This window comes from Lissotriton helveticus, chromosome 3_1 (assembly GCF_964261635.1).
Source record: "Lissotriton helveticus chromosome 3_1, aLisHel1.1, whole genome shotgun sequence".
In the NCBI taxonomy this organism is placed as follows: Eukaryota; Metazoa; Chordata; class Amphibia; order Caudata; family Salamandridae; genus Lissotriton; species Lissotriton helveticus.
This window is the reverse complement of record NC_136061.1, coordinates 572181789-572207613: the sequence shown is the minus strand read 5'-3', so window position 1 is coordinate 572207613 and position 25825 is coordinate 572181789. Positions and strand designations below refer to the sequence as shown.

Below are 25825 nucleotides of genomic sequence, written 5' to 3'. Positions count from 1 at the left end.
TTTAATTAGGTAATAATTGATTAAGAATTATTTAATACATTTTATTTAATTATATGATTGATATTTATTCAGTGAATTATGCAATACAGATTTATCTTCATTACATGTTATTTGCAGGCTGTTTGCTCTGTAGAGGAATAAGGTGGAAAGTAACAATTATAAATTAATTATTAATTGTAAATTAACAAGTTGCCGACCTTTGGTAATGCCTTATTTGGTAAAGACTCTATCAAGCTGCATTTTCCACATTTGAATAATCCCCAGGACCGGATCCAGAAACTTTTGACAGGCTGGTAGATGGCGTTATTTAGCTCCAAGGGACATCATCCCCACCAGAAGTGACATGCGCAGTGCCTATATAGGTGTCACCCCAGAGTGCTGACATCAGTTTCTTTTTGCAACTTTCCACATCAGAAGTGTGGAGCCATGAGGAACACTGGCTACTGGTGTGCTAAGCTATGGCCCTTAAAGTGGTAAATCCTTTACCCAATAATCCGTTTGAAAAGCAGGGAGGATGGGAGGGTCTGTAAGGAATCTGCTGCTAGATAGTCCCAAGCGCATAAGGCATTACTGAAGTTAAGTAATGTATTCATCTGTTAAAGACTTCTAGTTGCAGGTCGCTACATTACAATAGATACCAGAGCAATACCTCCACAGAGGTGGAGCTGCAACATGAATTAGACAAAAAAGTCCTGTAGACCAAAAGGGCAAGGTAATCATAACACATGACCTGAGTGGCCAAGCAGTAGTGCTTCGTAAACATGTGAAAGTGGCCCACGTTGCTACCTGACAGATATCCAGGCCAGGAACTCTGTGGGCTAATGCAGTGGTCATAGCTTTGGGCTCCGGTAGAGTGAGTGTGCAAACCTTCAGGTGATTGCTTTTTGGCCACTGCGAAGCAAAGTTTGATGCAGAGCGCCATCCATTGCAAGATGGTCCACTTCGGCACTGCCTTCCCTTTCTTGACTCCGATATACCACATTTGATCATCCACCCGAAACTCACAAGTGAAATCAAGGTAGAATGATAACACTCTTTTTGGGTCCAGTTGGTGGAGTCTCTCATTTTCTTTAGAAGGGTGAGGCGAAGCGAAGAATGTAGGCAGGCCTACAAGGAAAGGATTAACAACCGTTGGGAAGAAGGATGCTGAAGTTCAAAGGACAAGTTTGTCTGGGTAGAAGCTAAGGTATGGAGAGTTGGCAGACAGAGCCTGCAAATCACTGACCCTCCAGGCAGATTTTATTGCCACTATAAAGGCCGTTTTGATGGTTAGAAGTCTGAGTAGGCAGTTGTGGAGCAGATCAAAGGGAATGCACATGTAAGAATCAGGTTGAGGTCCCACTGGGGCATTATAAAAGGCACTGGTGGAAACACATGCAGGAGACTTTTAAAGAACTTATTTACAATCAGGGATTCGACGAGGAATGGCTGATCTGCAATTACAGAAATGCTGAAATGCGGAGAAATATAACACTTTAACGTTCCCAAAGCAGAGCCCTGTTGGACCAAGGAAAGAACAAACAGAAAAACTTGAAGACAGGTCAGTTGGCTGCTTCCATAGTTGTCCTTCATCAGGAGGAGTTTTTTTTATCATCCATTTGTCGCTAAGACACCTTTGGGTAATTGATTGCTTTATAAAATGATTTCATTCATTCATTCAATGGAGTGAAGAGGATCAACATGTTCAGCTGTACACCACGTCACCAACATGTTCCAATGGCAAGAGTATACGCATGGCTGCCAAAATAACATTGCAGACTTTGGGTGGAAGGTTGAAAGCTGTCAATCTACAAACATGAAGGCAAAGCATTTTCAGGTTTGGGTGCAGAACCCTGCCCTGTTGCTGCGACAGAAGATCCTACCGGAGAGGCAGCCTGCCGGAGGACTGATGATGATGCTTAACAGCCCGGATACCAGATTCTCTGTACCCAATCCGGAGCCACAAGAGTCAGGTCGTTCCTGATTTTCTTGAGAACTCTGGGCAGCAGTGGTATTGTCAGAAAGGCATAAAGGAGGCCAGAGTTCTACTTGAGAGGAAAAACGTCTCTGAGCAAGAGATGACTTGGAAACTCCAGAGCGCAAAACTGCTGACATTGTGTGTTCTCAACAGTTGCCAACAGATCTACCCAAGGGTCTCCCACTCTTGAAAGAGTCATTGCACCACCTCCGGATGGAGACGCCATTCACGATCCACTAGGAATCAACAGCTGAGTTCATCCACTAAGGCATTCCTAGAGCCTACCAGGTGTTGAACCATGAGGGATATGCCCTGATGATCCATCCACGTCCAGAGGTGTAGCGACTCCTGACAAAGGGTCCATGACCCCACCCTGCCCTGTGTAATGCAGTACCACATGGCAGTGGTGTTGTCCATAAACACCTGCACCAGTCTTTCCTTGATTGAAGGAAGAAAGGCTTAAAAAGCCAGACAGATTGCCTGAAGCTCAAACAGATTGATATGAAGCTTGAATCCAGCCAGAGACCAGTCCTCTGATCTCCACCTCTCCCAAATGCCTCCCAGGCCCCAGACTAGTGCATCTGTCACTTGTTGGGGAAAGGAGATGAGTCTGCCAGTGACCCAATCGTCGTTCGTCAGCCACCACTGCAGGTCTTTTGCAGTTTCCTTCGAGATCTGGACCATGTCAGAGAGATTTCCCTGATGCTGTACACACTGGAACCTTGGGTTCCACTGCAGAGCCTGCATATACTAATGGGTATGTGTCACAAGCATGATGCGGAGTCAATGAGGCCCAGCAGCATCAGAGTAAGCCTCCCCGAAATCCAGGATATAGGCTGAAACATCAGTATCATAGCCTGAATATCCTTAACTCGCTGTTATGGGAGGATAGGCCAGAACCTGCACTGTGCACAGAACAGCTCAGATGAAGGGGAGCGTTTGAGAAGGAGTCTGGTGTGACTATGGGACATTCATAGCGAACCCCAGAGAGTGCAGAAGGTTGGCCATAGTCTAGAGATGGGGGATGATTGCCTGGGACGAGGTCCCCTTCAAAAAAACAAGTTACTTACCTGTAACTTTGGTTCCCCAGTATTGGTACTTTCATAGATTCCCATGCTTTGTATCATTACCCTAGGCCTCATATCATTTTGTAGCCTATCTGCCGCTTTTTGTAAAAGAGACCAAAAATATTGTAACAACCAATCAGAGTAGCCTCACCCCATAGAACCTTCCTGAGAGAGCCCCAGAGCCTCAGATTTTCGTAGCTGTTGTGTAAAAGTAATTACATTTGCTGAAGGCTGAGCTTTCCCAGGGGAGGCGGGTGGGCGCATGGGAATCTATGAAAGTACCAATACTGGGGAACCAAAGTTACAGGTAAGTAACTTGTTTTCTTGCCCCAGTATTGGACTTTCATAGATTCCCATGCTTTGTATCAGAGTAGCTAGCACTAAGCCACAAATGCACATTTTGTTACATGCATAACAGCATAACACAGTATAAGCATTATCATCAAATACAAAATGTGCAATAAAGGAAGGAGCATTAGAAGGGAAAGCTCACCGCTCACAGGAATAAAATCCTCAGGACTGGTTGGTCGACTGCTGCGTCACTTCTTGTGGAAGAATCCAAACAGGTAGCTGCCCTACAAATGTCCTTGATAGGGACACCAGAGAACAAAGCTGTAGACGATGACACTGATCTCGTAGAATGAGCCTTGATCCATCCTTTCAGCAGCTTCCCTGCCGCCTGATGACAGAACTGAATTGTGCTGGCAATCCATCGGGATATCCCCTGCTTTGACAGGGGTAAACCTTTTCTTGGAGCGCCAAAAGCGACAAAAAGTTGCGATGTCTTCCTGAATGCCTTTGTACGTTGAAGATAAAACTTTAAGCATCTTTGGACATCCAAAGTGTGGAGAAACCTCTCCGCCAGAGATGAAGGTCGAGGAAAATAAGACTTCAGCACTATAGGTTCGTTTAGGTGAAAATCTGAAGGGACTTTTGGGATAAATTTTGGATTTGTCCGTAAAATCAAAGACTCCTTTTTGAACTGCAAGAAAGGTTCAATAATCGTGAGAGCTTGAAGCTCTCCAATCCTCCTAGCTGTTGTTATCGCTAGAAGAAAAGCAACTTTCCATGACACAAACTTCATGTCAGCTTTATGGATTGGTTCAAAAGGATCCCTCATGAGATGGGTAAGGACCAGGTTGAGCTGCCAAATCGGAGGAGGAGGTCTCACCGGAGGGAAAGCTCTGAATAGACCCTTCAGGAATTGTTTGATCACCCTCGCGGACGAAAGAGAAGGACCAGAGGTTGTTCGCCTGAAACTAGAGATCGCTGCCAGATATACCTTAATGGAGGAGTGTTGAAGACCTGATTTTGCCAAAGACAATATGTACGGTAAGATCTTATGAGGAGCCGAAGTAAAAGGATGAAGGTTTTTCTTTTGGCACCATGCACAAAAACTCTTCCATTTTGCTCGATAAGTCCTGTTTGTACTAGGAGCCCGAGCTTGAGCTAAAATGTCCTTGCAATCTTGAGGAATATCTAACGCATTGAACTCCCGGTGTTCAGGAGCCAAGCTGTCAATTGCAAAGAGCTCGGGTCCGGATGCATCACTTGGCCCTGGGACATTGTCAGCAGGGTAGGAATGGGGCATAGGAAAACCCGATGACCCCGAGACAGAAGGAGGAGCTCTGTGTACCAAAACTGGCGGGCCCAAGCCGGGGCTATTAAAATCATGGTGCAGGGTTCCGTCTTGAGTTTCCTCAGTAACCTTGGTATCAAAGGAATCGGTGGAAAGGCGTAAAGAAATGCACCTGACCAGGCTATCGAAAGGGCATTCCCCAATGACCCTCGATGGAGATACCTGCTTGCGTAGAGTTGGCATTTCTTGTTCTCTGGGGTCGCGAACAGGTCTATAAGAGGAGTGCCCCAACGAGAGAATATCCTTTCGAGAGTCCCCTGATCCAATTCCCATTCGTGGGAGACCGACCTTAGGCGGCTCAATGAATCTGCCTCCACATTGAGGGAACCTGGAAGGTGTTCTGCAGAGAGACAAATCTGGTGATAAATAGCCCATTCCCAGATCTCCTTTGAAAGAAGCTTGGATTTTGTTCCGCCCTGCTTGTTCACATAATGCATGGCCGTCGTGTTGTCTGTAGGCACTGGAACCGTAGAACCCCGAATCTTTGGAAAGAAAGCCTGAAGAGCTAGACGATTTGCTCGCAGTTCCAGTAAATTGATATGAAAGGTGCGAAGCTCTAGAGACCAGTGATCGCTCACTTGAAGATCCTGTAATGTTGCTCCCCAGCCTTCCAGAGAGGTGTCTGTGGTTAGAACTAACGGAGAGGGGGGAACCGTGAAGGAGAGACCTTCCTCGATATTGCTTGCTATGGTCCACCACCTGACTGCTTTCTTCATGATAGGAGTTATCTTTATCTTGTCCTCGAAGGACCCCTCTGCTTGACGCCATTGCATGTCCAGTTGTTCCTGCAGGGTACGCATGTAAAGCCGGCAGTGCGAAATCAATGCAATGCAAGATGACATCGACCTTAGAAGGGACTTGTACTGACGGACTGAAAGAATTTGTTTCCTTTGAAATCGGTTGGCAGCAAGAATCAGTTTGTTTTTCCTCTCCTCTGAAGGAAAAGCTCTGCAATGAGCAATATCCAGAAAGGAACCCAGAAATCTTGCTGACCTGGACGGAAGAAGAACCGACTTGCTTCTGTTTAGACCCAGACCTAGATGACTGAATAGTTGAATACAATCCTCGACTGCTTTTAGAGCATCCCGAGAAGAAGGAGCTTTTATCAGCCAGTCGTCCAGGTAGGGAAACACCTGCAGAGACTGCCTTCCGAGAAAAGCTGCCACTGGTGCCAATACCTTTGTAAATATCCGTGGTGCTGATCTTAGTCCGAAAGGTAGGACTTTGAACTGAAAGTGGCTCTTGGTTACTGTAAAGCGAAGATACCTCCTGTGGGCCGGATGAATGGGAACATGAAAATATGCGTCCTCTAGATCTAGAGTTGCCATATAATCGCTAGGAATTAGGAGACGCAATATATCCTGGAGAGAAACCATACAAAAAGAGAGTTTTATGAGATAGGTGTTGAGCTCCCTCAGGTCTAGAATTGGGCGCCACTTTTCTTCCGTCTTGCGAACCAGGAACAACCTGGAATAGAATCCTTTCCCTCGTTGGGTCTGAGGAACCGATTCTATCGCCCCTTTGATGAGAAGCTGTTGAACTTCGAGACGTAGAAGATTTAGATGTTTCGATTCCGTGGCGTGAGGAGCTCTGGATGGTGGAAACTCTTAAAACTCTAGTGTGTGGCCGAATTGTACGATGTTGTGCACCCACCGATCCGTGTAATAATTTTCCAGTTGTGGAGGTATTGTGATATCCTGCCCCCCACTGATGTTACTAGAGGGGGAGGAACAGTAGACAGAGCCATGAAGCCGGTATTGACGTTTAGGCGTATCTCTCCCCTGACGTCCCTGTCGTCCTCTTGGTGGTTGGCGAGAGAAAGACGCAGATTGACCTTGGCGCTGTGAGTATTGGGGTTTGTATGACTGAGAGGACTGTGAGTAAGAAGAGTAGTGCTGTTGGTTGCCCCCTCTATACTATGAAAATCCTCTCCCTCTCGCACCTCTGAAAGGAACTTTGCGCTAATGCAATGTCCCCAAGGACCTTGCCGTGTCCTTCTTGATGTCTTGAAGGGCATCATCTACATGCTTTCCAAAAAGCATTTCTCCGTCATAAGGTAAGTCCAAGATCTTATTTTGAACTTCCTGGCGAAACCAGGTTGCCCGCAGCCAGCCCTGATGCCTTAAAACTGCTGAACCCACTACAGCTCGGAAAGCGGTAGTTGCTATGTCCATAGCACAATCTATCACCTCTGAAGATGAACGCTCCCCTTCCACCAGTATCTTTCTGGTCTCATCTTTCGCACTATCTGGAAGTTGGTCAACAAACGGGGATAAATCGCACCACATCTGGCGATCATATCTACCCAAGATAGCAAGAGCATTAGCAGCTCTAACCAGCAGGCTAGCCATAGAAGAGAACCTTTTTCCCACATTGTCCAGACGTCTCCCTTCCTTGTCTGGCGGTGTCGTAAGGGGCGCGATGGATTCTTGGACTTACTTTGCGCTGCCTGGGAAATAACTGAGTCCGGCTTCGGTTGACCAGTCAGGCAAGCGGGACTGCTTTCTGGAGCTTTATACTTCTTCTCCAGCCGGGGAAGAACCGGGATGACTGTAGCAGGATTCTGCATCACCTTAGTACCTTCCGACCACACATGTTCAATTATCGGTATTGAACGGATGGATTTTCTATAAAGCTCTTTGAAGTCATAAAGAAAACAGTCTGATTGCACTGACGTAATCGGAAGGCCAAATCTCTTGGACGCCCTCTCCATAAGATTATGGAAACCTCCAGTGTCTGCTGGAGGGGAGGTAGCAGTATCCGGCACTGGTGAAGCTGGTTCTTGAACAACATCATTGTCCCAACCTCTATCGGGGTCATGAGGTGGATCTACCTGAAGATCTTCATCAGATGAGACATCATCCTGAATAGTCACAACCTCCTGATGGCTTTCTCTTGGTTCTGGTTCCGAAACTCGAGAAACCATAGGTGTCACTGCAACTGCCAGAGCAGATGGAGAAGGAGGATGCGCTTTCTGGTCTGAGGGTTGTGACGGAAACCTTTTCCTGTAGTCTTGTAGCATCATCTGTAAGTCCGTTATAAGAGAGGACGGCATTGCCACCATATCCTGACGCGATTTTTGTGGAGGCCTCTCTTGTTGAACAAAATGGCGTTCTTCTGTATAGTATTCCTCAGAATCCGAATCATGATATTTTACTTGGAGTTCGGATGAGCTATAAGCATCCCCATAAGGACCATCTTTATCATCATCAGACTCCTCCTCAAGAAGCAAAGTTTGAGGTAAGGGTGTTACACGGCGAGGAGATGTCATCTCTGGAGTGATTTGCTGCCTCTTTATAGAGATGTGGACCCTTTGAATCGTCGACGACTTCGTCGACGGACAGGTCGTCGACCGGAATGCCGGCGAAATCGTTGTCGATGGGACAGCTCGTCGTCAGAATCATCATAGCTGTCGTCGTCGTCGCTGCCCTCGACACTATCTTCGTCGTCATTATCGTCGACGTCAAAGACGTAAACACCATCATCAATGAGCAGGAAACAGGTACCTTAAACATCGACGAAGATATCAATGCAGCCGCCGTCGACGAAGCTGCCGTCGACGGGCCCGTCAACGGAGCTGTACCTGAACCCAAGTCCTTTTTGGAAGTTGTGGTCGACGTACCAGATGAGTTCGTCGTCGACGGACGTGGTTTCTTGTCCGATCTTCCTTCCTGAGGGACAGCAGAAGGTTTCTTGAATCCCTTCTCCTTTTCAGATGGTGGAGAAGCAACAGAAAGACTTTTCTGTATCTTCTTAGATGACTGTGTCTCCTCAGTCTGTCCCAGCCGATCCTTTACACCTCGGTGAGGAGATTGTTTGGTACTGGGCCTTTCAGACCTATCAGAGGTCTTTTCTAAGGCCTTAACAGGGGGCTCAGTAGAAGTTGAAGGGGAGGACCTACCCCTTTTCTTGGATCTTCTGGAGGACGCAGCTGAGGAAGAATCCTCACTGTCAGATGACAAAACCTCCTTGCGTGACTTCATTTTCTGCAACCAAGTCAACAAGCGGCCTTCCCTGTCTCTCAAGGTCTTCATAGAAAATGTTCTGCAGATCTTACAATTTGTGGCCTTGTGATCTGGGTACAAGCAGTAGATACAGTCTTTATGCTTGTCCTCAACAAACAGCCTCTTCTTTGAACAGGTAGCACAAGCTCTAAATAAAGCCTTATTCTCCTTGTCAGACATAGTAAAGTTAAAGAAATGGAAAAAATTCCAAACTGAAGAGAAATCTGAGCAGAGCTCAGTGGAGACTCCCTAAGCACAATGTGCGGTGGAAAATCTGAGGCTCTGAGGCTCTCTCAGGAACGTTCTATGGGGTGAGGCTACTCTGATTGGTTGTTACAATTGTTTTGGTCTTTTTTACAAAAAGAGGCGGATAGGCTACAAAATGAGATGAGGCCTAGGCCTTTCTTTCTCTTTTGTACCTACTGCTATGGTATTTTTATGTTACTGAGGCTCCCATTCCGACGACGGGGAATGATACAAAGCATGGGAATCTATGAAAGTCCAATACTGGGGCAACAGTCAATTGCCAACATAGGGGAAAACTGTCATCCTTGATCTCTGTATATTCATTGCAAACACCTCCATCACCTTGGTGAACACCCGAGGGGTGCTGGTAAGGCCAAAGGGGAGCATAGTAAACTGAAAGTGCTCTTGGCCTACAGTGAACCACAGGTAAAGTCTGTAGGCAGGCAAGACGGGAATGTACAAATATGCATCCAGCAAGCCCAACACTACCATCAGTCTTCTAGGTTCAGCTAGGTTCAGGCATACAGAACTTAGCGTAGACATTTTGAATTTCTCCTTCGTGAGGAAGTGAGAGAGAGATCTCAGGTCTAATATAGGACAGAAGCTTCCGTTCTTCTTCAGCATCAGAAATTAACAAGAATAGCAACCACGACCTCCTTCTGACATCTGATCACACAAGACCCTACTTCTGCCTGGTCCAAGGGAGTGGGAGCTGGTTTTGCCTTCACGGCGATGGACTGTTGTTCGTATTCTCCCCAAAAACTGCAGTTATAATAAAACACAAACGGGACCCTGTGTCTCTAGCCCAACCTTTCGGCTCTTTGACCTTACAATGTAGGTGTTGCTTCATCGAGGTGTGCATACTAGCTAATGGGTTACTCGATTAATCCTGTATTATGGACTCGCACAATTCAAGATGGTCTCACTCACCCCCTGGGTGTCAGACTTCACCATCGGCCATCCAACATTCACCAAAGCATCCTTTATGCCAAACAAGTCCATATTCGGGTGAAAGACCCCAAAGGTTGGGCTAGAGCCACAGGGGCCAATTTGTCTTTTGTGATAACTACTTCTGACGTCAGCACCCTCTCTATGGCTCCCTTGGCCAAGTCAACGCTTTCAGACAGAGTAAGGAGAGTTGGTCCTCCTTCAGCCTGATGTTATTGGCCTACAGTAGTGCAGGTTATGGCATATCCCACCCCCCCCCTCCCCATCCCCCACTGGATGCCCTCGATACCTGGAAGGAAAACTAAAGGGATATAGAGGCTGTGGCTGCCAGGAGGGGGCGGTGGACTGGGCCAACTTCTGGATACCTGTCCCACATGGTTGGGGGAACCGCGTCCTCGGCCATGAAAAGGTAGGGCAACCTGATGGCCGTGACGGCTGGGAGGGTAGCGACGCAGCTGGAAGCCCCTTCCTTGGCCAGGAAAGGGACTGGGGTTGGCAAGGAGCCACAGAAAGACCCATGAACCTGGCCGTAGCCCTGCTGTCCTTAAAACGCTCAATTGCTGACTCCACCTTCTCTCCAAACACGCAGGAGCCATCAAAGGGCATGTCCATGAGCGAGGCGTGGACATCCCCGAAAAGCCAGTGGTTCCCAACCAGGCGTGGAGCCTAAGAGCCACAGACGATAAAATCAATCTGCCCAGCGAATCTGTTGTATCCACCCCACATTGTATGGCGAGTTTGATTACTCCTATCCCATCAGTAATTGCTTGATAAAGTATGACTCAGGCGTCCTCCGAGACCATAGGCAGCACTTGCGCAACTGAGTCTCAGATTGTATGAGTGTATCAGCTCAAGAGTCATGCGGTGTTCACCGACCGCAGTGCTAGGCTGGCAGCAGAACATCCTCTTCTCAAAGGTATCCAACCTCTTGAATTCCCTGTCCAGAGGGGTTGTAGGGAATGTGCCGGGGTTGATTCGGGAGGTGGAAGCCTGAACTACCAAGTCCTCCAGGGTGGGGTACTGGGAGAAGAAACCTGGGTCCCCTGTGGCAGGGTGATGGTAGTGGACAATTGACCTGTGTACAGGAGATCATGTGCAGGGCTTAGACCAGACCCCAAGCAGGATATCAGTGAGGGCTTTATTGAAACGGAGAAGTGGTTTGGATGGAGTGACTCCCAGTTGAAGCACCTCTGTCAAGACATTCGTCTTAACTGCCACTAAGGGCAAGTGAATGTCCAAGACCTCAGCTGTCCTCACCAAGACCACTGCAAATGAGGAACCATCCTCCATAGCCACGGTACGGGGAAAGATCAGGCAAGTATCTGGTGAGATGTCCAGTCTACTGGCATCAACCAGACCCTCATGCCAGGTGTCCTCACGGTCTTCTAAGGACTGATAACCATAAGGGTCAACACACCCCTCGCAGTCATTACCCAGTTCAGGTCTGTCATAAAAATAAGGCACTGACTCGAACGTGGGCAGTCTGGCCGCAGTTAGCGCTAGAACCGGAGGTGGACTACTCCCGTCCGGCTTTATGTCAGAGTCGGGAATGATGATGAGGTGGCGCAACCGATGGGCGTCCGTGCTGCCAGTGGCGTTAGGGCACCAGCACTAGAGCAGGTGCTGGGGAAGGTCAAGACCCCTCAACCAGCACCACACCATATTAATCACTGGATATCTTGAGCTCAGCTGGCACAGAGGACAAGCCCACTGGTGGAAAACCAGTAGAAATCTCCCAGAGCTACAGGCCTGGAGGCGCTCCAGAGGGGTCGCTCCAGGAAATTTGGGGAGGCTTCGAAACGGCCCATGCGCAGGATCCACCACAGAGTGCGATGGTCATGCAACTCGTCCGAAGTCTTGTGCAGCGAAATCTAAGACCTCTTTGACCTCTACTCCTTTTTTTGGGACTTACTAGATTTTCCTGACTCCTTTGAGTGAGAAGATGATTGGCAGGTGCGGCTTCTTGAACGATCTCAGGACCTTCCTCAAGACCGAGTTCTGGAACGTCGCAGGCCTGGTTGACATCGGGAAGCAAGGAGCTTGAGGTATCGCTCCCTTAGAACTTTTGGATGCATGAAATGGCAATCCACGCACATTTTGGCATTGCTCCAGACCAGTGCTTAATTTGTGCCGGTACTTTCCGGTGCTTAGCACCGGCACTTATTTATCAGGGCTGGGTCCGCGTCACATTATGATTATTTAATTCACATAATATTAGTCACACTGACGGTGCAGAGTGTGTTCTCAACGTCTCTTGCAGACTGTTGCGGAGGGCTGTGAGAGCCTGAGCCAAGAGAGACTGAAGATTTAGATATTGTGGCATTGGTGCCTTTGGCGGTCCTAAGTCCAGTGTTGCCAGTGCAGTGGGCAGGACACTGATCATTCGGCTGGATTTACTTCTGCGGGGAACGGAGCTGAGCGGGAGGGTGCGCAGATTTAATTCACCTTGCCACGCCCTGGAACACCGTGACCCGCAGTCCTGCAAGGCAGCCAGACGACAACGTTGAGGGAAGGCAGCAGCACCAGGATTTTATTTATATTGGGTTTAGACATTAATAAAGGCAGGGTGTGCCCAGCACCGCACGTTACTGACCGCAAGTACGTGCTAAATGGCGGTAGCCATAAACTGATCATTACTGTCCGCCACCCACTCCCCAGCCTGGGGCGTAGTTTGCTTGGGCCGCCAAACGAGGCTCTTTGGTGTGACATTGCACCAGTGTCTGTGTTTAAATTAAATTACGATTTTCTTGACTGCGGCCCGGTGCACTAAGATTATTTGCTGGTGCTATTTCATGTACTTCATGATTACGGAGGCTGTGTTTAATGCGTGGTGCGCACATCCTTTAGGTGCTGCGCAGTTTGCCTTTCATAAAGTTTTGTTACACAGTGATTTAGGATTAGCTGCCTGACAGGGGGACCGTATTCCCATTTTTTTATCCTTGCACTACTTCAGTAAAACTGCATCACCAGGGCTGAACTTGGCAAACTGGACCATCCACCCATTCACTCCACAAATCGCTGGAAGGCCAGGGAGATGGGCGCAAGCATCACGCACATCCTGGGACCCAGCCAAAAGGAGGATGGTGAATCTTTACCTTTGGGCTTTGGCAGTCTCTTCCCTACTGCTCATGAGGGTGCGCACAAGTATCCCATGCCAGTGCATAACTCAAAATAATGCCCCCACTTCCCCCCGCAGAATGGGATGAGGAGTCCATAAGTCTCCCATATCTGAGAAATATTCGTTGATTTTGGGCTGACTGGCGCTAAAGCCGGCCCTACTCAAAAGTCTCCTTGACTGTTAAGCACAGAATCAGCCCGAAAGGCCTTGGGTCTGGAGCAGGGCGGACACACGTTTCTCAGTGACTCAATCATGAATGTGACGCAGAATATGGGCAGTAGTTTGAGAAGCCCGAGGGGGCAGTGTGGCCTGTTTGGGGCCAGAACAGCACTGTTACAGGTTGTGACGGCGGTACATTAGCAGAGCCATGTCTGGGTTTACATTCGTCAAATAATGAAAGGCGGTGTGGATGAAAAAGAACATGTTAGTCTGTCTGTGTGGAGTTCTAAGCTCTTGCAGGTCAGGGATGCACATGTAGAGATGTGTGGGTCAGTGGGTGTCGAAGTACTGGGGCAGGCTTGTATTAGAAAGTAACGGCACGGCAGCATGTGGGGCCCACAAAAAAAATGGCAGCGGCGTTGCTGCTCTAGGACAGAACTGAGGTGCACTGGCAGCGGCCCAGGACTGGCACTGCTCCCTGTGCTGCAGGGCAGGTTTGGGATGCACTGTTATAACTGCGTGATACTGCATGATTACTGAGGCTGTGTTTAGTGCACGCGCACATTTACCACCTTCTTATGGAAACAAGATTCTGGACACAGTGTGTATAATGTGTGGCATATTTGTTGTGCCGGCTACTGTTTTATTTTGCTACAGTATCCTGCTTTATTGCAATGTGATCTATGTTACAGGGGTGCAATGGAAACCTCTGGCTCTACAGCCTCTGCGGTGCATGCCCCCCCCCCCCACCCCCCCGACCATGACCGTGGCAATGCGATTCACATACTTTAGTATCGCATTGCATTACAGACTATGAGATGGGGCGTAAAAGGTGCTGCACAGTTTGCCTTTCATGTAGTTTGGACACACAGTGATTTAGGATTAGCTGTCATGGAGAAGGATTAATGACTGCTGCCTGGGATCCCTGGCGAACCCCAAAAAATTATCTTGTCACTCAAGCTGTGTTTGCTCAGTGCAGAGCACATTTCTGTGGCTCTCAAAGTATATTAAGGACGGTCGAGTAGCTTACATTACCAACAAGTTATCCTAACTCGAGCCAACCTAAACCATGATGTATTGCTGTAATATTCCAGTTAATAGTTTTCCGAATTACTTTCAGTTTCAAATTCATAAAGTGAATAGGAGCGGAATTCCGTTTTTAAAAAGCACACATGTATTATACATGACCGTTTCACACACTGTGTTTATATTGCTGATCACGTGTTTACTATGTTTGTCCTTAGTGTGATGTTTGGATTTTTCACAATCATATAACTTCTTCAGTGATGTAACACTGAGGGCAGCACCAACACTCTGAAACTTGGGCCAGCGCCACTGGCTTCGGTGCCTTTGTGTGACATTCCCATGCTTTGTCCTGGGTGCCTTAGTGTGATGTTTCCATGTTTCCTGGACTGAGCACAGTGTGAGATTTCCAAGCTTTCTCTTTGTGTAACATTTTCATGCTTTCTTGCCTAGGTGCCTTTGTGTGAATTTTTCCATACTTTCTGGCCTGAGGTCCTTTGCGTGACGATTTCATGCTTTCTGGCCTGGGTGCCTCTGTGTGACATTTCCATGCTTTCGTACCTGGATGCCTTTGTGTGACGTTTCCATGCTTTCTGGCATGGGGGCCTTTGTGTGACATTTCCATGCTTCCTGGTCCTAGTACAGTGTGAGATTTCCATGCTTTCTGGCCTGGGTGCTTATCAGAGGCGCATCTAGAGCCAAATGTCGGGGGAAGAGGGGCTGATGAAAATTTCGGGGGGCCTCAGAGGAAATGCATGGGCTCTAAGAAGGTGTGAAACAAAGCCTCGTCAGCAAGTGAATGGTCTTTTAAAGACCTGTGAAGTACTCTGGTGTGGCTGGCAGCTCAACAACTGTCTGTGTGTGTGCCTGGAAAGCTGTCTCAGCCCTGGCTGACACACACGATGGGGGCTTTGAAAATAGGAATTATTATTATTATTTATTATTCCCAAGGCTGAAACCTATGTGAAGAGGGATTTGTGCCAATGGACAGTAAACAAATTGAAATGTATGAACAGTGCAATAGCCACACTGAACAACGCCACACATTTTTTAACACTGGAGGATGACATCAGAGAGCCCTTGGAGCATTTGACCCAAGTTTTCTATACAAGGAGCCGTGACAGCAATAGTTATCCCTCTTGCCAGCCTTCCGAATTTATTAGATCCATTTTCTTGTACACTTTATTGCATGGCTCTGATTCTGGAATTTGAGAGTCCCATGCACTCCTACTTGGTATAACTTTTTAGATTGCCCTAACACTTGCCCGCTTGAAAACATTATGCAATGTTGCGAAATTCATTTTTTAAATCCACCTTTAAGGGCATCTGATATTTTTATGATTCTGTTATACCCTGTCTTTTAACATTCTCAGCACACTTTTTAACCTATTTTTAAAAGCATTTGATACTTCATGAAAGTTGTAATTATTTTAATTAATCGTACAGGAAATATATATATCTTGAAAATGTTGTGACTTTTATTTCACAATTTATGATGAAAAAAGGACATATCAATTTTAAAGCCTATGATTCGGAGTTTCAAAGTGTAATTGTTTTTTTTTCTTGTTGGATACATTTCAGTGACGTTAAATAACAGAACCTACCTTTAATGATCTTATATGCATGTTGAAAAACAGAAAAGGATAGTGGTCTTCATACATGACCGACCCAATGGCCGTAAAAAACATCATCTAATTTTTCAAAGATCACCCTCTTAATGGTCTCATGTAGAGGAGGTGCTACTACGTGTTTCTTCTCAGGTCTCATGTGTCATTAAGAGGTCAGGGGAAGAAGTTTTTCATGACAGCCAAACTGCTTCTGGTTTTGCCCTCGGGGAAAACCTTAGTAAAAGAACCTATGCCAGCAGTAGCAGTATCAAAGGAACCTCTCAATACCATTTCTGTTAGTGTCTGCTCTGCCTGGTCATGCCACATTTGAGAAGGCAAACCCGTATAAGCTCAGAAATGGCGACCACGTGCTTGAGGACATTAGGTATATTATTTCTGAGGAAAGCTCATTCATCACCCCGTATTCCCTTCGAAATCATTTAATAAGGCAGGTCTGTCATGCTTCAATGGCATGGTGGATATGCCATCATACCTTTTTCCCTCAAAGCATCTCCCACCATTGATGGATGAATCATTTTATATGCTAAGGCCACTGAACAGAAGGTCAACTGTAGATTTGTCAGATTGGCTGCTCCTGGAGTGGTAGAGGCAGTGCCATTACTGCCCAAGCATCACATCAGAAAGCTTACCGACAATATATGAAGATGTATACTCTTTGTTTAAAAAAGGCTGCACTAAGGAATATAAGGCAGGTGTGAGCCATCATTTACTGATGCCATGGCATCTCTTGGTTTTGCTCCACCTCCTTGACTCCTGTGCTTCCCGGCTACAACATGACGCATGCTAGAAGCAGAAAGAAAACTGCTACCAAAGATCCTGGCCAAGTTGAATCCCTCATCTTAGGGATCCACTGATGAGAGGCACAATACAATGTTCCTTGATTCCTTTCTTCTATATCTTTATTGGAAGGAAAATGTTCTCTTCTTAACTGAATGGGTAGACACAGCAACTTTTCCTAGCTAATAAGTTCACCATATTACTCACCTTCATCCCATTGTAGAATAGTAAGATGAGAATCTGTGGCCCTTATTTTGCACTGCAAGTAATGTGAGATAGGCGCAGTAACAGAAGTAATGGAGCCCATCAGGATTTAAAAGAATTTGTAAACTGGGGACTACATATTTTTCTCCAGGGACTTCAGCATCCTATAGCAGCTGAAATTCACAGGTGAAAATCTGGCTAGGAACGAGGAAGAATCTAAGGAAACTGATATGTTGTATAACATTGTCCATTTATTCCCCTTTCCTTAGTTGACCCTCCGGGTCCTACTTGCAATGGGCAGGTTTTTGCAACCTCTACAGATACCATTCTAGTAAAATGATCTCAATGAGCCAGAATCACCAGATTTATTAATGGGCAACTCGTAATGAGAGGCCTCGTTGTAGTGTTCTCTCCTTCACCCCTGGAAAAGTAGATCACGGCACATTTGCCGTCTTGATTACGGCAATGCCCTGTCTGCAGCACTCAACGAAGATTTGCTTTCTAAACTGCAGACCCTTCAGAACGCTGCGGCCAGACTGACCCTTGACTTTCCACCCAGAACAGCCTCTGCCCCTTGTCTGAAAAAACTCCACTGGCTCCCCATTCGTCAGAGAAGCCACTTTAAGATCCTGAGTCCGACACACGCTATCCTGTACAACACTGTCCCTAAATATCTCCTAAAGGAACTCAATTGGTATGCACCCAACAGACCTCTAAGGTCCAGCAATAAATCATTTTTGGTCCAGCCTCGTGTCCGTACCTCCCGAAACGGCCACCGGTCCTTTTCCTATCTTGCCCCTCGGCGGTGGAATAATTTACCCCCCCACCATCTATCCATCTCTGAACACAAACTCTTCTGTGAATCTCTCAAAACCTGGCTTTTCCCTAAATAACGCCTGCTGTTTCCAGGAACACTCCTTGACGTCGTCGACTGTTTTTCTGCTCAAGCGCCTTGAGACCTCACGGTGATAAGCTGCGCTTTATAAAAACTTTTGACTTGACTGGACTTGATTTGTTCCTCTTCTCATCTTGAAGAGCAGAGCACACTTTCATACCACCTTAGTCTTTGGACATGTGGGGCATGATACTCTCATACTGCCATGGAAGAATAAAAACTAACATTCTGATTGCATCTCCTAACAACTCTACATCCACTCTCCGTCCTCTGCCCTCACCAGCAGAGTATAGGGGCCTTATTTAGAATTTGCAGATGTGAAACTGTGTTACCAATATGGCAGACATCAGTCCGCCATATTACATGTGCAGCATTGACTATGGCACTTGTAATATGGCAGATAAAATAGCCTTGAATTTACGGAAATGGCGTAATTTGCATGATCACCTACATTTGATACTGCTGTTTTTTTTACTCTGTGCACAGGTACTCTGCTAACCAGACTGCAGTGCATGAGCTCTGAACCATGAAGAGGTGTGGCGCCGCGGCCAGGGTGACTGACTCTGGAATCTGGGGATCACGGTTCGATCCCCGGCACCGGCGGCAGATTAGCCCAGCACCATGTGACTCTGGGCAATAGCTTGCTTAATCTTCCTGACGGCCCCCAGCGCCTAGAGACCCTTACGGGTGATTGTGCGCTTTACAAATGTGGAATAACGATATAACATAACAAAATTATCAATACTCTTGATTAGCATTTTTAAGTGAACCAAGGACTTGTAAGTTAAATGTTACTAGTGGACCCGTTGTGCCACTGACTACAGTGACAGTGTAAACACAACTGCCTGTCTACCATTGTAGCGTGGCTCTGCAGTTTTAAAACTGCTAATTATGGCAGCCAAAATAACTGCTTTTGACAGGCCAAAACCTTCCTTTTCAATATTAAGAAGTCACCCCTAAATTGGCTTCACTGCCCATAAGGCATGGTGCGTGCTATTTAAAAGTATAAAGATTTAATGTTAAACGTGTCCTGGCAGTGAAAAGGCCCCTAAAGTTATTCTAACTGTAACAGGGTTGGCTGTTCCATAGGAAAGCAGTTGAATACAAAATTACATTTAATAATGTTACCTCCGGCTAGGAAAAGCCGATACATTTTATTCTTTGACTTTTTGAAATATTTATTAGAAGCCCAATTTAATGATGAAGTCGCATTTGCAATAAATATTTTACAAAAGGTACTTTTAGAAAGTCAAAAGTTACCTTTTCACTACTAGATACCTCACTAGGCCCATTTGCATGCACTTCAACTGTCCCCCAGGAGTTGAACAGGAGTTGAACAGCACACTTGATAAGATATGAAATTGCTTCCAGAACTGAGGTAAAAGCATTGAGTGTGGAGAGGTGTTCTCTTCCTCAGGAACGATGACCATCTGGGCTGTGCCCAGGAACTTGATTAACTTCAAAGAGGCCTACTCTGTCACCAGCAAATGTTAGCTGATACCTGATCAAGGCCCTTCTTTGTTCGAGCAGGCACCAATTCCAGTGGGAGAGGGGGTGCCACCACAATGGATTTGAAGTGACCGCAGAAGAGGAGTTGCTCCTTTCCCTGACCACACCTCTGGGGTGGGCACATAGGTCCTGCACAAGGGGAGAGGATTTTCACTAACTTGAATTTAGGCAGAGAGGGGCACTGTGTTATTGTTTGTAGAAGGGCACAAAGGAACTGATGCAAAAGTTGGTAACATAACCCTTGGATCTTTTTCACACTTGGTTAGGGAGGGGCCACGAGTCAGCCCCACCCACAGTCTAGTGCCAGGCATAACTCAGGGCATCCCCAGGATTCTTTTTCAAAACACGACTTGTCCTGTAAATGCTATAAGAACGACTACACCTGTTGCTAAGTAACCTGAAAGTGTGGACCCACTCCTACTTGTACCCAGGACAAAGAAGTGGACTCCAAGGGTCAATTGGCTGACCTCCTGTTAGGCTACAAGGACACAACAAGATGCATAAAGTCCCTTTTTCTGAAGAGCCTTGCTAATCAGTTCTAACTGGACATATCCTGAGGACTCCTAGTGGCTTCTGCTGAGTGAGTCTTGACCCATCCACGTGCTCTTTCTGAGGTCCTAGGCCCCTTGACTGTGGCAAAGTGCACTCATCCTAACATTATGAAAACATTGGGACTTCAAGATTCAAGTTGTTCTCGCTTTGAGTTTTTCTGCTGCAGCAAATCCATTTCAGCAGGATGTCACATAGTGGATATATGGCCTCTGAAGCCCTGTTCCACCACAGCTTAAAGCCTTGGCCCGAAGGAGGAATACAGTTTCCAAAAAAGTGACTAAGACTAAGTCTGAAAATGGAAATCTTCACCAAGGGCAGAAAAAGTATCTGGTCATTGAGGGACCTTTCTTAGGTATGAATTTTGAATTTGTCCATCTTGGAACTTTCTCACAAAAGTCAACAGCTTCGCGGAACCTGTCCACCGGCCATCCGGACTCTTGGAGCCCTTCTTGAACACAGCCTGTTGGCTTGCTCCTTTGAGGATTTTTTAGTTCCATTTCAGAGACTAGGGGCCTGATTTAATGTTTGGCAGTTCGGATACTCCGTCCTGATGAAGTATTCTTACTGCCAAGGATGTGGTATACCTGTTTTATTTGGATGTGGCGAGCCATAGATTTAATCAAAGTGCAGCATAGACTACTCTGTCTCCGTCGTGATCAAACCACTCTGACAGCACTGCAGCGTAAGGGCCGTCGAAGGCAGACCTGAAATTTCCCCCACCTAATTTAGATGGGTGGAATTAGAGGTCAGTTTTCACTGTCCGTCACTGCTAGGAACACCCTGGCATTTTGGATCTGTGAAAACTGCTAAATGCTCCCCTCAACATGGGAGAGGGTTCCCATGTGGAGGGGAGCATTTTCTTTTTTCTTTTCTAAAAGAAAATCCCAATTTGGGATCTTATTTTTGAAAATTCAAAAGAAAAGAGTTTGGTTGATTAGGCCTTGCACCAAACTTCACAAAGCAATGATAAGATGAACCTTAATGGCGGTTCCTGCCAATGCTTTAAGAAATGATTATCTGCTTGACGGTCATTTCTCAATTTGGAGGGGGTACCTTCATCAGGGTAGATGAGTCATTTGATCAGTCACCCTGGTGGAGAAACAGGCCCTCCATCAACTTTTAAATTAGGCCCTATATCAGAAGGTAAAATTTCCAACCTGGTTCTTGTATTCAACCAAAGCTCCTTTGCAGGTGGCCATAAGTTGACCCCAGGTCTCGGTCAAGCGCAACTAGAGACTGTAGTTGGCGATTAATGCTTTTTGACACTATTTCTGTTTATAACTTTAAAAATGAATATCTATAATTTATTGGATTTTTGGTGTCTTAGTATTATTTTGTTCATTAAATTATTTTCTATTTTTATGAATTAGAGTGAGCTTTTTATTGTGTTGTGTTCTTGACATTTTGACTGTTTTGTTACTTCTAAATGCTTTAGACATTTTCTCAAGTTAAGTCTTTCTGCTCTGTAACGTAGTTACTAAAGGTTGAGCTCAGTTATAAATTACTGAAAACCTTCACTGGGCCTAACAAGAATAGTGACATTATTACTTATACTGGACTACCATTCACCTTAACAAATTACCCACTTTCTCACAGTGACATTTTGGTGAAGTATCCCACCCTCCAACTCTAAATAGGGACCTTAAGTATTTTTTTTTGAGTGGTAGGAGCATTCACATATTTATCAGTAATTCTCATTGTGCCTCAAGACCCTTTTGAAAAATTTTGAAATGCTATTGTCTGTGCTTTTCATGTGGAATGTGTTTTTTTTTCAACTGGCTTAATAGAATAAAAAAAAGACAAATAATGGCATCCCACTGCCAATCTTGACAATCTGCACTTACTTCTCCAGCTCTGTGATGATAGAAATCTCTAGCTTCCGATTCTGTCATTGTACGCTCTTCATTTGCCAGGATCTCAAATCCCTCCTCCTGGATCTGAAAAAGAACCCATTTTGAATCAGATTTATATTAAACCAAACTAAAAGGTGAGACCAGGCAAGGCTGAAAGGAGCTACATGCTACTGCCTTCTCCTGCAGCAAGAGAAGCTGTCTATGGGAAACATATAGTAACCTGAGCTATGTAAATAAAATTGGCTAGTGAATATTTTGCAGTTTTGTAAGTCTGAATGTAACTTTGTAGTGCTTAATGTAACAAGTGTGCTAATAGACTGCAAAAAAATGAAAGACTGAGCAAATCCCACCGTGAATGAAACCTGCATCCTTCTGTTACATGCTTCCAGCTAGGTGCTTCCAAAGTTGTCCTTCATCTGGCGAGAGGTTGTTATTGTCCGTTTAGCGCTAAGACACCTTCGGGTAATTGCGCGCTCTATAAAATTATTTAATTCATCAGTGAATATTCGACATTTAGACTGATCCTGCCACTTGGCAACTGGGAGCCAAGGAGATGACATGAGGAAAATAAGGTTTTATACCTTGGCTGAAATTTTCCCGCGAGGAAAGACATAGGACCAAAACTATGGGCCTTATAATAATGTAGGGCGGACTTACGTACACCTGAAACCGTTGCAGAAAAGAAACTGCCCGATCTTAGGTCGGCGGTTCTGACAGCACTATTACCATGCGAACCCCCATAGGGGGGTCGCAAGCCTCCATTTGTCAATGGGAGCTTGTGTAGCGGGCAGAAAAGGCCTGCAACACAAGCTTCCATTGACAAATTGAAACTTTGAAACATCCCTGCACCATGAGACTGGTGCCTGCCACATGGTGCAGGGATGTTTATGGGGCACCATGGGTCCCCCCAGGCCCCAGAGTGGAGGCCATAGAAGGTTGGGGCCCTGCTCGTGGCCCCCAAAGACACTTTCCAACAGCGGGTCCATGTCAGAAAAGCCCACATAAAAAACTGCTGTCGGAAAGTTCCATCATAATCCCGACGGCGGAGCCGAGGCTGGCTCTGCCGTCACTGTGTATTATAAATGGCTTCTGATGCACAGACGGGGAAGCACCGCAGGTGGTCCCTCCACCCGATGCCTCCGCCCACCGCATCATAATGCAGCGGGCAGACCGCTGTGTGAGATGTCGGTGGATCCGACACCGACGTGGCGTCGGTGTCGGACCCACAGCCGTATATTTTTAATGCAAATTCATCAGCTATGTCCTCTACCATTAATGGCCTTATTTTAATTAACTTGTTTTTTCTGATTAGCAAAATTGCCTAGGGCTGGAAGGTGGGGGTGTAGCCACATGTTTCATTTTCTCCTTGCGTTAATTTTACCTCACCATTTTGAGTTTCACATGCAGGAATAAGAAATGATCTACAGGTGCTTTACTAAATAGTGCCTAATTACACCATTGCCAACATGTAAAAGTCATAATGAAGAGGAAATATTATTCAGGGCTATCCCCAGAAAAATGTTCGTAAAGATAATATTGAGGATTCAAGCAAACTTTCCTCAGCTCTCTGAATCCAAAATGGGGCACAGACACTGTTTGCTCTGATTTTGGAGGGTGAGAATAAGTTCCTAAATTCTGACCAGACCTGGCTTGCCATTTTTCTAACATTTTTCAATATTGTGGGTCTGCACTTGTCCTGCAGACACATTCCCCATAATCCTACAGTTAAACTATTGCTGGTTGTGCTGGAATACCTGGGAATGATTCCAAAGTGGCGGATCAGCAAATGCAAGTAGGAGATGATCTATGTCATAGAGTGTTTTGGTGTTAGGACATGTGAAAAGAGATGTGGTCAGCAGACTTCAGGATGGAAGGCAAAGAAACAGCAACAAAAGGTAGTTTTGCACTATTTTTAGTCTCTTAGAAATGTCAATGTTCCCCTAAGATCGCACTGGAAATCGTTGTACTTATCCACGTAAGGTGATTTCCGAGAGCTGAGGACCACACATAGCTCTGCATATAACTCACCCGGCCATATGTTGACCCTAGGTCTTGGTAAAGCGCAACTAGAGACTGTAGTTGGTGATTAATGTTTTTTGACACTATTTCTGTTTAAAACTTTAAAAATTAATATCTCCGGTTCCCTTTATTGGATTTATGGTGTCTTAGTGTTATTTTGTTCCTTAAATTATTTTCTATTTTTATGAATTAGAGTGAGATTTTTATTGTGTTGTGTTCTTGACATTTTGACTGTTTTGTCACTTCTAAATGCTTTACACATTTTCTCAAATTAAGTCTTTCTGCTCTGTGACGTAGTTACTAAAGGTTGAGCTCAGTTAAAAATTACTGAAAACCTTCACTGGGCCAACCAAGAATAGTGACATTAGTACTTGTACTGGACTACCATTCACCTTAACATATTACCCACTTTCTCACAGTGACATTTTGGTGAAGTATCCCACCCTCCAACTCTAAATAGGGCCGTAAGTATTTTTGTTGAGTGGTAGGAGCATTCATATATTTATCAGTAATTCTCATTGTGCCTCAAGACCCTTTTGAGAAATTTTGAAATGCTATTGTCTGTGCTTTTCATGTGGAATGTGTTTTTTTTTCAAATGGCTTAATAGAATAAAAAAAAAAAAAGACACATAATGGCATCCCGCTGCCAATCTTGACAATCTGCACTTCTCCAGCTCTGTGATGATAGACATCTCTAAACAAGGACCAGCCCATGTTAACTTTATGAGTAGTACAGTGAAAACGATTAATTAGTCCCCATTGAATTACTCTAAGAATGGCTGTTGTGCTGTAGGAATGATGTCTTATGTTGGCAAGTTCCTACGTATGGGCAGAAGAGAGCAAATGCCACACCATGGAAGAATAGGTCAGCGTAGCAGCAGACTTGTCTGAGTTTTCTGCCAGCATGGAGTGCAGACCCCTAGAGGTAGGGGTAGAGGCAGGGTAGTCACAAGTGGAATAAGCTGCTCAAAGGCTAGTCAAGGTTTAGGAAATATTTGTAATAAGACAGTAGAGACCGAACAGTATCAATTCACACAAAAAAAGGGAACATGGCTGAAAACCAAACAGATCTCTTTGTAACTGTGGATGCCCTGCTTATTCCACGTTATGCAGAACAGGAAGATAGCCAATGGAGACGAATGTAATAAAGGATATGAGTGATAAAGCTCTTCTACCAGCTGGATTAAATCATGAAACAAGTACAGACTCGGCGTGGTGATGGTGATGCCAGTCACCTTCCATCACTTTCGTGGGAGTGATACTCACACATCCTGAATAATAGAAGTGTTGGAAATAGCGAAGTCCAGGCAATCAAAAAGTGACAGCAGCTACTGAGGCCACTTACTTTCATAATAATCTCATCTGCTTTTCCGTGGGCAACAGCATCGGGTTTGATGATCGCGACCGTGCACGATTTGCCAGGTGGAACTACATAGAAAAAAACATAAAACCCAGCCGTTAAGGCTATAATTGAGCATAACGACGATTCTTAACTACCTGATGCCACACTCATGGGCCCGAGGTGAAGGCAGGGTCCCTTTAAGAGAGGTTTGGTGAATTACTGCAGCGAAGGTAAATAATGCTCACTTTTATTTGGATGAGCTACTGCATTACTGAGAGCCCGCCATATTTCAATCATCTCTAGAATATAGATTGGCCTGTTTCTTAAGATTCGTAAAACAACAAGTTTTCTCTCCTTGAAAATATGTCTAAAATGAAAATGCTCAAACGCACTTTGAGAAGTTTTACAGAAAATATAAATAATTAGGCCCATCTTCCGGTGGCACAATGACTAAAAGCAGGCTGCTCTAGCAGCATCATACAAGCAACACCATACAAGCATGTTGGAGACAGTTCATGTTATGATGATCAGTTAATTCTTCTTTTTTTTTAATCTCCATATCTGAAACATTGGTGGCCTGCTGGTTGTCAAGTAGAGAAGTATTCTTTCCAAGGTGAAAAAAAGAGTACAAAGATAAGATTAGAAATATACCCAGGTCATCCTCTTCAATCTGTAATTGAGTGGCAGCATTTTCTTCTACTTCGTTAAAGAGAACGACATCCTTTATCTAGAAAAAGAACACATAAACGTCTGAATCCACAAGGACAGGAGAAAATAAGGATATAAACAAAGAAGACACATCGCTATCAAGGCCAAAGTAGATGCTACTTACAGTGGCAGTTCACTTCTTTTGCCACCAACCCCCATGGCTGTATATGATTAACA

At 45.5% G+C, this 25825-nt stretch overlaps 1 protein-coding gene across 3 annotated transcripts in view; it reads right to left on the bottom strand.

Annotated features, from left to right (window-relative positions):
* Nucleotides 1-25825, bottom strand: part of NME9 (NME/NM23 family member 9) — a 697622-nt gene that overhangs the window by 392542 nt on the left and 279255 nt on the right. For all 3 annotated transcript variants that reach the window (XM_078680514.1, XM_078680516.1, XM_078680515.1), the window contains exons 7-9: nt 25592-25667; nt 24944-25026; nt 21571-21663 (exon numbers count right to left, since the gene is read on the bottom strand). In XM_078680514.1, coding sequence (XP_078536640.1) covers nt 21571-21663; nt 24944-25026; nt 25592-25667 — 252 coding nt within the window. The remainder of the gene's footprint in view (nt 1-21570; nt 21664-24943; nt 25027-25591; nt 25668-25825) is intronic.